Source organism: Protopterus annectens, chromosome 4.part0, assembly GCF_019279795.1.
Source record: "Protopterus annectens isolate FY-2018-M chromosome 4.part0, PAN1.0, whole genome shotgun sequence".
In the NCBI taxonomy this organism is placed as follows: Eukaryota; Metazoa; Chordata; order Ceratodontiformes; family Protopteridae; genus Protopterus; species Protopterus annectens.
Window position 1 is genome coordinate 47,197,604 of NC_056733.1, and position 16,022 is coordinate 47,213,625.

Here is a 16,022-nt window from a genome sequence, read left to right on the forward strand (position 1 = left end):
TATCTATTTACCAACCCTAAAGCTTTCAGTTAGTAATACTTATTCTGTATACAGCAGGCAGTTTTGTAACTTCCATTCTATGTTTTATTTAATCTCTTTTATATACATATTTGTTGACTGTATAGAGAGAGAAGTTTTCCATTGTTTACATTATGAATTTTGACATGCAGTATAGTCACGTGATCATGGCAAAAATGGGCTCTATTTGCTTATATATTGCTCTGTATCACATATAGGTATATGTTTAGTCACAATGCACTTGTGATACAGTTTTCAATTCTGCAAAATTTTTGAAATTATGTTTATTTAACCGTCTAGCTAATGCAGTTTTAGTAGCGCCGTACCGGAGATGTATTTGATCAAGTTTAAGGATAAGAAGTGGGTTATAGTGTCTTTATTTTAGGGCTGAATTGAGAGGGCTTAATTAAAATTATTGTAGCTCTGTCTGATTAATTAATTATGGTGTTTTTTGATTGATTCACTGTTTGTATATATGAAGTCTGTATTTGTGATGGTTTGTAGTGAAAGTGAAAGCGCTTACTCTGTTTTAAACTTTGTTTTTATATATACTAGTCGTTGGGTCTTATTAGAGAAGTTGTTACTATTTTGAAGTTTTTGATTTTTACTCCTTATGACTCCTTGCTCAGGAAGTGCATTTCTTGGATATTACAATTTAATAAAGATGTTTCGTTTTTTTTTTTTTTTTAAATAAGAGTATGCAGGGAGTTTTAAAGATATCAAGTGAAAACAGAATATGAAGCAAGAAGAAGGGCTCAGCATTCTTGGAATGCATATATGGAGCTACAATATAGATGAACCATATAAAAAGTAGGAAGGTCAACAGCAAAGAGTTAGAAGAGAACGGGAGGGTAAAGAGGAGAGTACAGGTGGCAAAGGAAAACTGAGTCTTGAAATTCAATGACACAACTCAAGAATTAGCACAGAAATGGATGCAAGCGGTTTAAAGGTTACTATGACAGGTAAAGGAAAGGATGTTGAAAGAAAAGGCAACTACATATGGCTTGCTGCAGCACTTGGGTGGGATGGTAATTCAGGTATGACATTTTTACATTGTTTTCAACATTTATATGACAAACTACAGGTCTGCACATTTTACTAAAATTACAGTAGGTTTTCCATAATTTCTATGATTATATTGTTGAAACTAAATTTTTGAAGGTTTACCTCTGAAAACTGATCAACTTCATTTTGTCCTTCTCCTTTTCCTGACATCAACATCAACTTGCTCTGTAACTCTCGCAGATCCTCCAAAGTATACTGCCGAATCTCCTCACTGTCGTCGTGGATCTCCGGTAACTTCAGTGTTAACACTGATTCAAGGGAGGGCTGCAGTATAATAAAGCCAAGTAATGTAAACTTGAGATTTTTACCATTAATTCAAAACAAGTAATGCATTTCTGTTTCAGCAAGGCCTCTTCTGATATATATATATATGCTAGTTACAACTGTAAAAATCACGACAGTAAAAAATAAATAAAAAGACCATCCTATTTAAATAGAATATTTAGATGCTTAAACCTTCATATAGGTTACACAGTAGTAAACATAAATTAAATAAAATGTTAACTAAAACAGATGTTTATAACTATTGCCTGAATGTTGATGTTTGTATCTTGCTCTAATACGCTGCAGTTAAGTTTAGCAAAAAAGTTTCATGAATGAAAAGAACAATTTTCTCCAGGGATATAATCCATTAATCTTTCTAAGCAACATTAAATCATACTTAAATAAAACTTGATAGGCGACTTTACAAAACATTTCAATGAACAAAAGTTTCATGTAAGTTTGCACTATCATAATGACAGAACTGTAAAGGGGGATGGCCCATCTTCTGGGACCTGTAGAACTAATGCCAGCATTAGAATTACTCAGCACTACAAACTTCTCCAGGCTGCCAAGAATATCTTTCTTATTCATACAATCCACCACACCAGCTTCCCCTTCTCCAGATATGAGATATCCATATTGGGGTATAGAAAAAAGGTAAACCAAAGATGCCAACAGCAACTTATTGAGGTGGGGAGGGTTGTTACAAGGGATGGATCTAATTTTACAGATCCTATTATTATTGTAATTCCATATTTTCTGTGTTTGTATCTGACAGGAATGCATTCACCCTTTACAACCTATATAAGAGAGTCCCAAGCTCTTCTAAAGGGGTGGTTCCTAGGTCTGGATACAATGGCCATAAAACAAAATCTATCTCTAGAAAAAAGGCCCAGCTTATAATACTTCAAAAATGTATGAAAGAATAACTAGGCAGTAGACACACAAATGTCACACAGAGTAGCATTCCGAAGTAAACTCACTGACATGGGCATGGTTCTTGAACATACTCTGGGATTTTCTGGCAAAGGTTTGTCATACAAAATTTAACAATTAATGCAATGAGCAATCAGAGTTTTAAGGGTAATCTCCAAAAAAGACTTTCTGACATAGGAATTTAAGATAACAAAAAAATAGTTGCACATGCTTTTTCCAGGACTTGGTGCTGTAATCATACTGTAACTGCCCATGAAAGTCTTAAGCAGTCCCATAAGAACATCTGCTCACAAAAAAAAAAAAAAAACAGGTAACTAGCCTGGTCAAATTAGCCTCAGTTAACACTGAATATAACGGAAAGCTTAGTCTTAAGAGAAATGTGATCCTTATGAAAGATTAAATATAAAGGATTCACAAGCAAAGCAGGTAACTTTGAAACTCTCCTTGCAGCTATAATGACAACTAAGAAGAGAGTTTTTGAGAGAGATACTTAAGTTCATATGTAGTTGCTTGTTCATACGGAGACTTTCTACAAAATGAGGCACAGGTCTCAAGGAAGCACAGGGCTATGTAACGGAAGGGTACCTTACAGAAAAGAAGAGACTTTTGACACTTTCCAAAAGCCTGGAAACTATCATCCTTACCCTGGTGGAAATTGGAAATACCAGCCAAATAGAGCAACAAATTACAGTAAGGCAGTCAAAACTGTCTGGGAAAGAAGCAAAAGAGGGGTCTAATATATTAGCATGGTCAGCCCAAACAAAAAAATGCATTAATATTGTCACTGCATGTTTTTCTAGTACTCGATGTTGAGAAAAAAACAGGATTATTCACAACTAGCAGAACTGGAGAAAAATAAGGTTGCCACATCCAGGGAGTGAATGTTTTGGGCGAGCATGCCCAACAGATAACATGGCAAATTCTGCACTGCCTCAAGAAAATAGGTTTCTCCAAAAGATGAGTCAAAAAAAGGGAAACAGATGTACAAGGGCCAGAACAAACCTTTGAGGATGACTTCTATTTTACTGACACTTGCCTTTTTGATTTCCTCCATCACCTGAGGAAATGGGGTTAAAAAGAGTAAAGGGGTTCTACTAGGGCCTTCCCCAATGACAGGAGGAGGAAAAAGAAGTCCTGGCACATGGAGTTGGTTGGGGACAAACAAGTTATAAATAGAAGTTATGTACTCACCATAACGTTCCATCTGAGTAGATACTTCATTTGTCTGCAACATGTGGGTGTTGGATCCGACCTCGGATCTGATCCGGCAGCTTTCCAAGCTCCAAGATCCAAGCTCCTCCCCCCTACCCATGATCCCCTAGTACCAACCACATTACCTCAGATCGTTTTTTTTGCCTCATCAACTCGAGACAGAAACCAACTCCAAATGATCAGAGACTTTTCCCGAGGTTCGGGGGATGGCAGGGTGGGTCGGTTGCAGAAGTATCTACTCAGATGGAACGTTATGGTGAGTACATAACTTCTATATCTGAAGTAGTTACTTCATTTGATCTGCAACCTGTGGGACATAGTCCCCAGCTAACCTACAGAACCTGGGTGGTCCTTACGGAAGGATATTCCAAAGCACCGCGGAGCCAAAAGAAGCCCTACTTCTGGAAATAATATCCAGTTTGTAATGAGAAATGAAGGTATGAGATGAGGACCAGGTAGCTGCTGAACAAATATTGTCTACTGGAACCCTAGACCAAAAGGCTGTTGAGGTAGCTACAGATCTTGTGGAATGAGCACAGACGCCAACCGGAGCTGGCTTCCCAGATGAGGTGTATCCCAGCATAATGCACTGACAGATCCAATTTGCTACAGTCACTTTAGCAATTGCCTTGCCCATGGCTGATTTTGCATAAGAAACAAACAACTGGTCCGACTTGCGAAACTCTTTAGTCCTGTGCAAATAAAAACGCAGTTGTCTGTGTACATCCAATTTGTGCAACGTATATTCTCCTTTGTTGTGAAAATTTGGGAAAAATACAGGAAGATTTATTGATTGATTAATGTTTGATTCTGTAGCCACCTTAGGCAAGAAAGACGGGTTAGTCCTGAGGGACACTCTATCTTTGTGAAAAATAAGGTACGGAGGTTTAATACACAGAGCTTGTAATTCTGAAACTCTCTTGGCCGAAGTAATAGCCACTAAGAAAGCAGTTTTCCAAGACAAGAACTTTAACGGAACCGAGGCCGTCGGCTCAAAAGTGGTCTCGTTAAGGCTTGTAAGATCAGAGTGAGATCCCACGGGGGAACCACAGTCTTGACAGGTGGTTTCAAAAGAAAAATGCCTCTTAAGAAGGTTTTGCACAACTTAGTAGATGTTAAGGATCCTATGCCGTCCCCCACATGAAAATGGGAGATGGCCGCCAACTGCACCTTGACTGTGGAGGCACTTGCTCCCTGTCTAAAAAGCAGAGAAAGGAAGTCCAGAATAGTCGGAATAGGGACAGTAAAAGGGTCCAATTCTTTATCTTTGGCCCAGATGGAAAAACGTTTCCATTTACTGTTGTCAAGTTTCCTGGTAGATGGTTTATGAGCCGCCACCAGAATGGCCTTAACGGGGGATGAGATACCGGGAGTCCTAGCCATTAATGGAACTGGATCAGCCAAGCAGCAAGTTTGAGATTGACCAGGTTTGGGGTATGGCATCTCGCTGGGTGCGAGATTAGGTCTGGACTGGGATCCAGAATCCATGGGGGAGCCACACAGTGAGACCGCAGAAAGGGGAACCAGATCTGTCGAGGCCAGAAGGGGGCTAGGAGGATAACTTTGCTCCCCAACCGACAGGCTTTCTGGATGAATTTCAACATAAGTGGGAGGGGGGGATAAGCATAAAGGAGTCTGGGAGGCCAAGCATGGACTAGAGCGTCTCTGGGGGTCTCCCCTCTGGGGGGAAATATCGCAAAGTAGTCGCTGCATTTTGTGTTTAAAGGAGAAGCGAAAAGGTCGCAGCGAGGCTGAACCCATTTGTGGAAGATCTGCTTCGCAACAGATGGATTCAGAGACCACTCGTATGGAGTGAGGAACACTCGACTTAGCTTGTCCGCTAATATGTTGGACCGCCCCGGAATGTGCGTTGCTACCAGAAAGCGGTTGGTGGAAATCGCCCATTCCCACACTCTCATGGCTTCTCGACACAGGGGATAAGATCTGGTCCCTCCTTGTTTGTTTATATACCAGACTACTGACATGTTGTCCATCTGGATTGCAATAGTCCCTATGGGAAAAAGGTCGTGGAGAGCTTGCAACGCTAAAAGCACCGCCCTCATCTCCAGGACGTTGATATGTAATGCGGTCTCTAGGGGAGTCCACGTGCCTTGAACGTTTCTGCCTGAACAATGCCCCCCCCACCCGAGGCAGGAAGCGTCCGTGGTCAACGTGGCTTTGGCTGGAGGAATTACAAAGGGTCTCCCTTCTCTGAGTTCCTGCGCCTGTAACCACCACAGAAGGGAGTCCCTGCACACCCTGCTCAGGGGGATTGGCATGCATAATGGGTGGATCGACAGGGACCATTGGACTTGAAGGGTTCATTGTAATATGTGCATTCGCAGACGAGCATGAAGAGAGAGACCGATCGCTGCTGACATAGACCCCAGTGCCCTCAGGACTAATTCCGCTGGAGGATCAGGGCTCCGAAGAAGGGCTAACACTTGGAATGACAAGCTGTTCAGCCTGACTGACGTTAGAACAACCTTGGAGATTTGTGTATCTAACCTGGCCCCTATGAATTCTAGGGCTTGAGTGGGGCACAGGCATGATTTCTGCTCGTTTACTGAGATGCCTAGGTTGTGGGCCAGAGACAGAGCATAATCTCTCGCCACACAGAGCTGATGCTTGTTGGTCATGGTGAGAAGCCAGTCGTCTAGGTAAGGGAAGACCTGAATGCCCTGGAGTCTCAGGTGGGCTGCAACCACTGCCATGACCTTGGTGAACACTCTGGGGGCTGAGGTGAGGCCGAATGGAAGAACCCTGAATTGATAATGAATGGCTCTGAGCCGGAAGTGGAGAAACCTCCTGGATCATTTGTCCATTAATATGTGGTAATACGCATCCTTGAGGTCTAGCGAGCACATCCAGTCGTTCTCCTGCAGCAGGGGGAGAATAGATTGGAGAGTGACCATCCGGAACTTTTCTTTGGGTATGAACAGGTTCAGGGCGGAAAGGTCTAATATGGGTCTGAGGTCCCCCGTTTTCTTTGGCACCAAAAAGAACCTGGAGTAATAACCCAATCCAGACTGGTCTGGGGGGACGGGCTGGATGGCTCTTTTTCTTAGCAGCTTTGAAATTTCCAAAGCCGCTGCCTCCCTCTGAACGGGTGGGACATCGGGGAGGCGTTTGGATTTGGGGGGAAGGTTTATGAATGGAATAGAGTAACCTCTGGATATGATCTGGAGCACCCATCGATCTGTTGTAAGGGACTCCCAGTTTGACAGGTGCTCCGACAATCGCCCCCCGACTGCCTCCAGAGAGGGACAGTCGAGCAAGCCCTCAAGGCTGTTGCACGGGTCTGTCTGAGAAAGATTCTCTAGACCCGAAATTACGTGGCCCCCCTCTGCCTCTGGGCCGGCATCCACCTTGTCCTCCTCTGTCTCTGGAGGACGAGTGGTCCGCAGCAGGATGGGATTGCTGAGACTTACGGAACCACAGCTTCTTTTGCCCCCTCTGATTCCTGGAGAAGGATCTTTGGGGATTAGAGAAGCGGACTCCGACGGCAGACAGCGTCTTCCCGTCCTTTTCACTTTGGACCAGCGTATCGCGAACAGTTTTGCCAAACAAGGCAGAACCGTCAAAAGGGGCGTTCGCGAAGGACGCCTTGAAGGGGTCCGTGAAGTCGCACAGACGGAGCCAGGAGAGACGTCGCAAGACGACCCCGACTCCGCTAGCTCTAGCGGCTCCCTCCGTTGCATGGGAGAGAAGCCGCATAGAAGCATTTGAGTTGGATTTTAGAGTGGCCATTCGAGTCTCAAAAACCTTTTTGTCTGGGACCGACATGGACTCTGGGGGGGCTGCAGCGTATTCCTTAATCAAGTCTCGCTGTAGCCTAATAGTATGTGCCATATAGTTCAGCGCCCTTATGGAAAAGGTCGCTGAAGCAAACATCCGCTTCCCAATCTGGTCAAGCGCTCGAGATTCCTTATCCGGCGGGTGAACCGAAGAACTCTCCTGTGCAAGTTCTTTCTTGGTGGCCGCCGCCACCAACATAGCATCAACGGGGGTTACTTTGGCCCAAGACGGTCTATCTGTGGGTGGGCTGAGGACTTTATCGGGGCGCCTTGGAATTGGCTCCACTGTGTCGGGCTCCTTCTAAGCCCTGGTGGTAATTAAGTCCACCAGGGGGTCGGCCGGAGAGGACACCCAGGAGGTAGATGGGCCTGCCTCAAAGGCCTCCAGGAACACGGACTCATCAAGGGAAGGCTTTTGGGCTGACCACCTCCCCTCTAATACGCAGAATTTCCATGATGTCTCCAAAGGAGACATCTTCAGGGGGTGACCTTGGGGAACACTCCGTATCATCTAAGTCCGTGTCTGTGGTAATGGACTAGGGGGAGTCCAGGTGCCTCCTTTCGCACCAATGTTTTTGAGCGACCTCCTCGGTGGGACTGTCCGAAGAGGGCTCGTCCACGGGTTGTTGTACCTCCACGGGAACTAGCTGGAGGGCTTGGGCAGGCTGTCCAGATGGACAGATGATGGAAGACAGACCCTCATGCAGTGGGGGTACGGGTGGATCCGAAAACCGGGTCGGGGATCTGGAGGACCTCGACAGTACCCTCTCCACAACCTCAAAAGCCGAAGGAGAGCCACTCTCACCAGCCTCTGAGAACAATCTCCTCGGATCCGAGGATGGGATCGGGGTCGGAGCCGATGCAGTCGGCGCCGAGGCAGAGGTGTGCTCCGACGCCAACAGTGCCGAAGACACAGCAACTCCCTCGGATCTGACGTTCAGCCCTCGGCCCCGAGAGCTCGGGTCCGACAAGCTCGAAGGTATAGTCGGCATAGGAGACAACCGCTATCGGCGCCGACAATTCCCCGGGTCCGAAAGGGCCTGGATCCGATGACTCCGAGACCCAAAAACGAGTTGGAGAAGGAGTGATCGGGGCAAATATGGGGCCTGCACTCCCCCCCAGAGGGGGGGAGGCAAGAGCATCCCCATCTGCATTTGGGTCTGTAAGAACCGACGCATCATCCTATCCATATCCGCTTCGGAGATGCTTCGGGTCGACCTAGATGAAATAGTAGAGGCAGGCCGGGAGGGCCGCCTCGAAGATCTCGAGGGAGAACTATCCTCCTCCTCCGGCGAAAAACAGGGCGAATGGCGCCGAGAGGAGGGGGATCCGGAGATCCTCGAGGGAGATTTTAATAGTTTTGTTGGCGGAACCGAAGGATGAGATTCGGCCTGCCTTTTATGGGACTTATGTCCATCCCTATCCTTGTGCCTCTTCTCTCTGAGGGAAGAGGCACTAGTTTCCCCAGAGCTCAAACCCGATGAGGGAGGTTGAGTCCCGGGTAGAGCTAAGGGGATAGATGGCGCCGAAACTGCTGAAGCAGCTGGAGCCCGAACGGAAGAGGAAGAAGCCGACTCCTGGGGGAGCTTTCCCGCCAGGATCAGCTTGTTCTTCCTATCCCGGAGTGCCCGGGGGTTAAAGGCCACACAGATTTGGCAGGCCTCTGACAAATGGGCTGCCCCCAGGCACAAAACGCACTGAGTGTGGCCATCAGCTGGAGAAAGCTTGTGGCCACACTCAGTACATTTAGAGAAAATGGCCTTAGGCCCTTCTGACGTCTTTCACACACACACCCAAACACTAGGGGGGGGAGGGGAGTGAAGATAAATTAGTTATAAATTAAACAAAAGTGACCCAAAAAACTAGCAGAAGAAGCAGAAAAGGGAAACTAACACACACACACGAAAACTTTGAGAGAAAAATTGGTTTAAAAACCAGCAATGATCTCACCCAGCCAGGAGCTCTTCACAAGGAAGTTTCTTTAGCCGCGGCAAAAAAACGATCTGAGGTAATGTGGTTGGTACTAGGGTATCATGGGTAGGGGGGAGGAGCTAGGAGCTCAGATCTTGGAGCTTGGAAAGCTGCCGGATCGGATCCGAGGTCAGATCCGACACCCACAGGTTGCAGATCAAATGAAATAACTACTTCAGATCATGGTTTTTCCCATCTTACAAAGAGTCTCCTTGCCATTAAGCAGTTGAAGGACCACAAAGGAGGCATGAAAAGACATCTATTCAACCTGTGTTAATTAACTAAGCTCCCCTGGCATGGCAACTGCAACTGGGAACCCATTACGGCACATTGCCTATTCCCATTCTCACATCGTTTCCTAGTTCAAGAAGTAAAGGTCAGGTTACCCAGAGGTTTGTAGATATATCATATATACCCATATATACCAATGTTATCCATCTGTACTATGATGACCCTGTAGACAGTCTTGGAAGGCCTAAAGGGAAAAAGAGAACTAACCTCAGATTAAGTATGTTGATGAGAAGTGAGAGACTGTCTGATATCCAGATACATGCACAACCATCAAGTCCAGTGCAATGCAGCCCCACCCCAAGGATGACACTTCCAGAAACACTGTTACCTGCGGAGGAAGAATGGGCTGCCAGGCAAGCAAATGTAGGCGTCCACCCACAATGCCAAATCCAGAACACAAGCACAAGAGAAGTGGACCTTATGATCCCACTGGGTTCACATCCTGTCACCACTGGATCCGCGAGATCCACTGGAGAACGCTAATGTGAAATTTGGCTAGAGGGATCACTAAGATGGCCACTGCCATCAGACCTAGTACCTTCAGTGCAGAAATCCTGTGACTTTGGAAGAGAGACAAAAAATATAATCTTCTGATATCAAAGGCATACATAGTATAGGGGTAAAGCTCTTACTATGACCGAGGTGACCAAAGTTTAAGTAATGAGCTCAGGCATCTAAAATAATTGTTAGGGAAGGAAGGGTGGAGCCCATCCTGAGGGCAGTGGAAAAGTGGTGTGGAGCTGAACATACTCTCAGAATCCCTGGGAGCAGCAACCACGGTGTAGATGCTAGGCTAACCAAGCCACCACTTGGTCGTAGCCTTCAACAAGAGTGTATGGAACAACGCATTCACATGGGAAAGGAAGTGTGGGTCTCTGAAGTTAACAAGATTACACGTCTGCCCAGCATGTGATCCTTGACACCAAGATGCCAGTGAAGGCACAAACCACTGTCCAGGCTGCTTGAATGATGGCTCCTTTCGGATAGCTCTTGCTCACCAACATCCTGCCTCCCCCTGTATAATTGGGTGGGATGGCTTGACGGCAAGCAGTTACTAGGCCAAAAAAATCACAAAGGGAAAAGAATCTAAGTCTGCAATAAAGCGTCCACACTGCAAACAATAAAGTATCTTCAAAAAATGTACAAGATACACCCTACATTGTTTAATTACACTATAGCGACCATAACACAGTGGCAAACCACTTTGCAGTTAAGCTATAGTAAAGGACAAATTATTATTCCAGGGATAAAAGATTCAAAGAGGGATATGCCAGGGTGACTCTGTCACTGCTTATCGTTTGCTTTGCCATTAACCCATTAAACTGTCTACTTAATAGTTTAGGTCATGGCTATAGTTTGGTACCCAGAAAACAGCAAAGTGTAAAGACTTGTATTCTTTTTGTGGATGATTTAAAATTGTATAGTTCATCACAAGAGGAACTGAAAGCACAGGTGCAAGTGATCAAAACTTTTTCAGATGATATATAAGAATGTCATTTGGTCTTGATAAATGTGCAAAAGCAACCTTTAAAGCAGGTAAGCTGTGCCACCAAAATACATCATCTTGGGACAGGAATGTGATATAAAAGAACTTGAGCAAGAGTGAGTGTATAAACATTTTGGAGTTGATGAAGGCTCAAAAATAAAACATGAACAAATGTGAATAAACCTTAGTAAGGAATACTTTAGAAGACTAAAAATTGAATGCTGAAAACAATGTTGACATCAGGAACCAAGTCCAAGCTGTAAACCAATTTGGTCTTCTTATCCAAACTTACAGTTTTGGAGTGAATGACTGGCCGCAAAAGGTGTTGGACTGGTTAGAAAAACAAGTATATACCAAGACTATATATTCTTCATTCTGAAGGAAGTATGGGCCTCCTCAAAATTGACTCCATGTATAGATCTGCAGTCGTAGGACTGCATACATATCTGCTGACCTCACAAGACCCAAACACAGTGAAAGTTTTAAAACATGAGAACACGTCTAAGATGACTTCCCTGCTTATTTTAGCAGAAGCATATCAGTGTGAAGCAGGAATGGAAATCAAACCAGAAACAGATAAAAAATCTAGTAGTAACTGAATGTGTCAAAAAACAAAAGAAAGAATATAAGGATAAGGACCAGATGAGAAGGCAAGAAATGAGAAAAATGCATAAATATAGTTGTAAGTGCAGAAAACTCTTGGAACAACCTCACGCTGATCAGAATCGAACGCAGGAATGGTTAAGCAGAGGTGAATTTAAACCAAAAGATGAAAGGTCAATATTGTAGGCCCAAGATAGTGAACTACATACTTGTTTGCTTAAAGAGTCCACTGAACATGTGGAACAGACAGACAAATGTAGGTTTTGTAAAACAGAATTGGAAACAGTTGCACATCTTGTTACTCGTGATATACTAATGTCAGAAGGACTGTATACTGAAAGGCATAATAAAGTGGCAAGACTGTTTCATTGGGGATTATGCAAACATTATAATATAATACTGAAGTAGATGAAAACATTAGCCACAAAGAAATATAGAAAATTATGAAGTTTATATCACATGGGCTCACCCATTACAAACAGTTCAAAAAGCAGATGCGAGAAAATCAGCTATAGTAGTCCATGAAAAGACAAAGGTACCATTGATAATTGAAATTGCTACAGCCAGTGACAAGTGTCTTACATACAGAGAGAGACAAAGTCATAGACAAAGTCATAAAATACCAGGACTTGCAGGCAGAAATGAGGGCAATGTGTAAGAAGGATACCGACAGTTCCAAGAGTAGTAGGAGCAGTGAGTCTTTTATAAAGAAGAATTTACAGTCATGCTCAGATACGTTACCGATTTGTGTAATTGCAGAAGGACTCAATACCGGACATATTGCAGGTGTTGCAAAGAGCACTTCCTGCTAACATCAAAGATTGAAACAATACTAATTTTATTAACTTAAATCATACTTTGACTTACAAATGGGGGCATTCCTGTCATGGTAATAGAAACCCAAAAGACTTGGAGAAATTAAAATGACAGGACAATCAATAAATGTTAAGACACTGAGACAGCTGCAGCTGAGACCTGGTCAATGTGATTCAAAGGGAATGGAAGAAAGTAATCATAGGCTTCCTTCACAAATATAATCTGGTATTAAGAAGGTGTACCAATATGAAAAATTTCCAGGTAGAGAAACACTATGGCTCCCTGCAGACATTTATGTGCTGACACCACAGAGAAGCATCTAAACTAGTAGTGACTGGTTATAACTCTAAGTGCAGTCACCTTCTAGACAACCTGTCAATTTTTACACAACAGTAATTGTCCTGAAGGTCTAAAAAGCACATCAAAGCTCTGCTAGGCAAGGACGGATTATTTACACCAAAACCATCTAGGTTTTTTTGTTTTTTGGGGCATATATGTATTCAAGTCTCTTAAATCTAAAACAGGGAAGAGTTCATTTGTCTTTTTTTTGGCACTTAAGAGAATCTGGAATAAAATACAGACTTGGTCTGGTGGGACAGCTTAAAATATGGAGAACCTCTAGTCTTGGCACTGTTCACTGATGAGGTGGGGCATTCATTGGGAAACACTGGGGTTGAAAGAAAGGGAATCTTGTAGTACTTGGATATAATGGTCACCATCCATCTGGCCATAAATAATAATGATGATCTGTCACACAAATAAGTCAAACATGCCAACCACACCCAGAGGGAAGCAGTCAGACAAATCATCAGTTCTGCTGTCCACTAGCCATTGCTACTGTTGGTTCTCTGGAAGGAACGTTGGTTATTCAGTCACTTATAAAACAATACAATTTTGTGAAGTATTGGCACGAAGAAGGGTGGTTTACCCGAAAGCTTTGCTTGTTGCAATAAACTTTTTTGGCGCTGGATTTATTGTATTTTTTTTTTATTAGTACTCAACCTCCAGTTACCACTGTACCAGCTTTTCATTCTTCATTCAGTCACTTAAAGCTAGATTTATTTTGATGCTGTCTCCAGTGAAGTCAGAACTGACATGGACTTTGTTGAGCAGAAGGAAAACTGCAGAAAAAATGTTGACAACTACTGTAGTCACATTTTTCCCTACCTGGTCCATCTTTCTCTATTTGTGCTTAAACCCGAGCAACAATTTTCAACATCATGGAAAGAAACATTCTGAAAAGTCACCTTGGTGCCTTCAGCAAAACTGGTAAACCAAAGTAAGTCACTGCAGTGTAAGCTACAATTTTGGCCAAGATGCAGTGGAAACCACCAGCATCAACAGATAATGTCAACATCAGCACAGATGAACCAAATATCCCAGTTACCACAAACTTATAAGGCGGCACCATGAGTCACCATGAAAAGGATGGCACTGAAGCTGACAACTCAATGCTGAAGGAGGGAGGAGGTAACCATCCCAGATGAGGCCAAAGGTGTCTGATTCGACAAGGTAAATTACAAAGCCAGTGCAGATGGTACTATTAATCCGGCCTCAATCAGTGTCAAAACATACACCAAAGGTGATATAACCAATGAGAAGGGAGCACCCAAGATAAATCCAATAGGAGCCAGACTCATCAGTGAAAAGACTGATGAAGAAAAAAAAAATGAAAGTCCAACAGTCGATGAGAAAGTCATGCACTGAATGTCTTTTTGCAAACTGAAATCTCAATATAGTGTAGAGAATGGCAAATTACTGCTGTGCTACAAATGCTGCCTTCACCAGGTCCTTACAGTCTAAATACATGACCAAGGAAGTGGAAGCAAATCTCGGTGTTGGATATCTCAGTATCAAGGATTCTGTACTCATTCATATACCTCAAAAAGTACAGTTGTGTACACTTACCATAAATGTAGATGTTCAAGTGTATCCACTGTTGCAGTTATCACATTTGGGTTATCCCTAAGAGGGTAGCCCTCAGTCAGCCCGAATACCAGAGGCTTAGTATTTCAGCGTCAGTTGCGGTTCACAAAGAACATCCTCATCAGCTCCACCTATGACACTGCTGATCCCAAAACACTGAATTAGGAGAAGATGCCTTAGGAAAAATATTTTGAGACGCAGCCAAAGGGCTGGAGAAGTAAGAAGCATGATTCTCGACCACCTCAACATACACATACACCTGCATGAAAGTGGGCTTCATGGCCAAACAGCTGGCCTCAGACATTGTAGAAGAGGCTTGACACATCATATGTCTTTTTTCCTCAAAACTTTGGCCAAGTTCTGTGTGAGAGACTACAAAAACACAAGTGTCACGTTAAGAAGGTTTCGATATCAAACTTTTATCTGTTGACTCTGAAATCGACTGGCCAGCAGATAAAGCTTGTCTGAATAAATGGTGTTGAAGGCTCTCATTCATATGCCTAAGAGAAATGGAATTAAATTCTCAACAAATGTCACATCATTCAGTGTTATGACCCTCTATCAAGAAAGAGAGGGAGACTCTGAATGCCTACCTTGAGGTGGAATCATTTCCCATGTGGCAATGATGAAATCCCTCCACCTCTAACTAAAAGGAATGGGCTAATGCCCATATGTCCATCACAATACAGAAAAGTACCTCACAGATAAGCCAAAGACTGCAACACCTAGATAATACAGCGCAAATAAAGACACAACAAAGAGCACAGTTTGACAACAAAAAAGTATCTGCAAACCCAGTGAGGAATTCCACCCTTAATGAGAAATACCAAAAAAGGTTGACAAAGGCAATAAGGACAACATAACAATTTTCTACTCCATGCTACAGTAAAAAAATGTCCACGAAGACAACAGAAAAGCATTTGTCTCAAAGAAAAGATCAACTGTTTTAATAGCAGGTCTAGACCCAAGCAGAGAAGGGACAAAAATAACCCAAGGAAAACATCACGAAAGCAGAAACAAATACTCTTATAGGTTTCAGAGGTGTGTACTAGACTAATGGCCCTGGAGCCTTTACAAGCCTAGCCCATAGGATTACCCTGGCATCATGCCACCTGACCTTAGCTCCCAGTGCCATTGTCGAGTAGAGCCACTGGAGTGATCCCCGGGGTGAATTTTCTATTTCCCATCCACTCATTAAGATTTCTCTTGGAGAGGGCCAGTGAGGTGCTCTGTTTGACATGTATGGGAAGTCTATTCCATGGCATGGGCAGTCTCGGGGTTATGAACCTGTCCCCTCCAGTACGTTCTGTTGATTGTGGTAATGAGGTTGAGGTCTCTGGAGTGTGTGGTGTGGAGGGATTGGGATTTCTTTAGATGTAGCATTTCTAACAAAGCTGGGCCAGACATGGCTTTGTAAGTCAAGCAGAGATCGCCTCTAAGTAGGCGATATGAGACAGAGAATAGTTGAGCTTTTTTGAGTCTGTCCATATAAGATAAGTGTTTATGGCCTAGGATCCACTTTGTGAGGTACCTTTGTGGCCTCTCCAGTTGTTGCAGGTGTCTAGTGAGGTATATGCCAAATGGGGACATTCTACTCGATGATTGGCCTAATGACAGAAGAGTAGAGGGAGACAATT

The 16,022-nt window shown here is 43.7% G+C and overlaps 1 protein-coding gene across 1 annotated transcript in view; it reads right to left on the reverse strand.

Moving 5' to 3' along the window:
* RNF213 (ring finger protein 213) overlaps window positions 1-16,022 on the reverse strand; it is a gene marked incomplete in the record, with an annotated part of 2,890,576 nt that overhangs the window by 1,548,167 nt on the left and 1,326,387 nt on the right. The window contains 1 exon segment of the mRNA XM_044069632.1: window positions 1,186-1,347. Within this exon segment, the coding sequence (XP_043925567.1) occupies window positions 1,186-1,347 (162 nt within the window).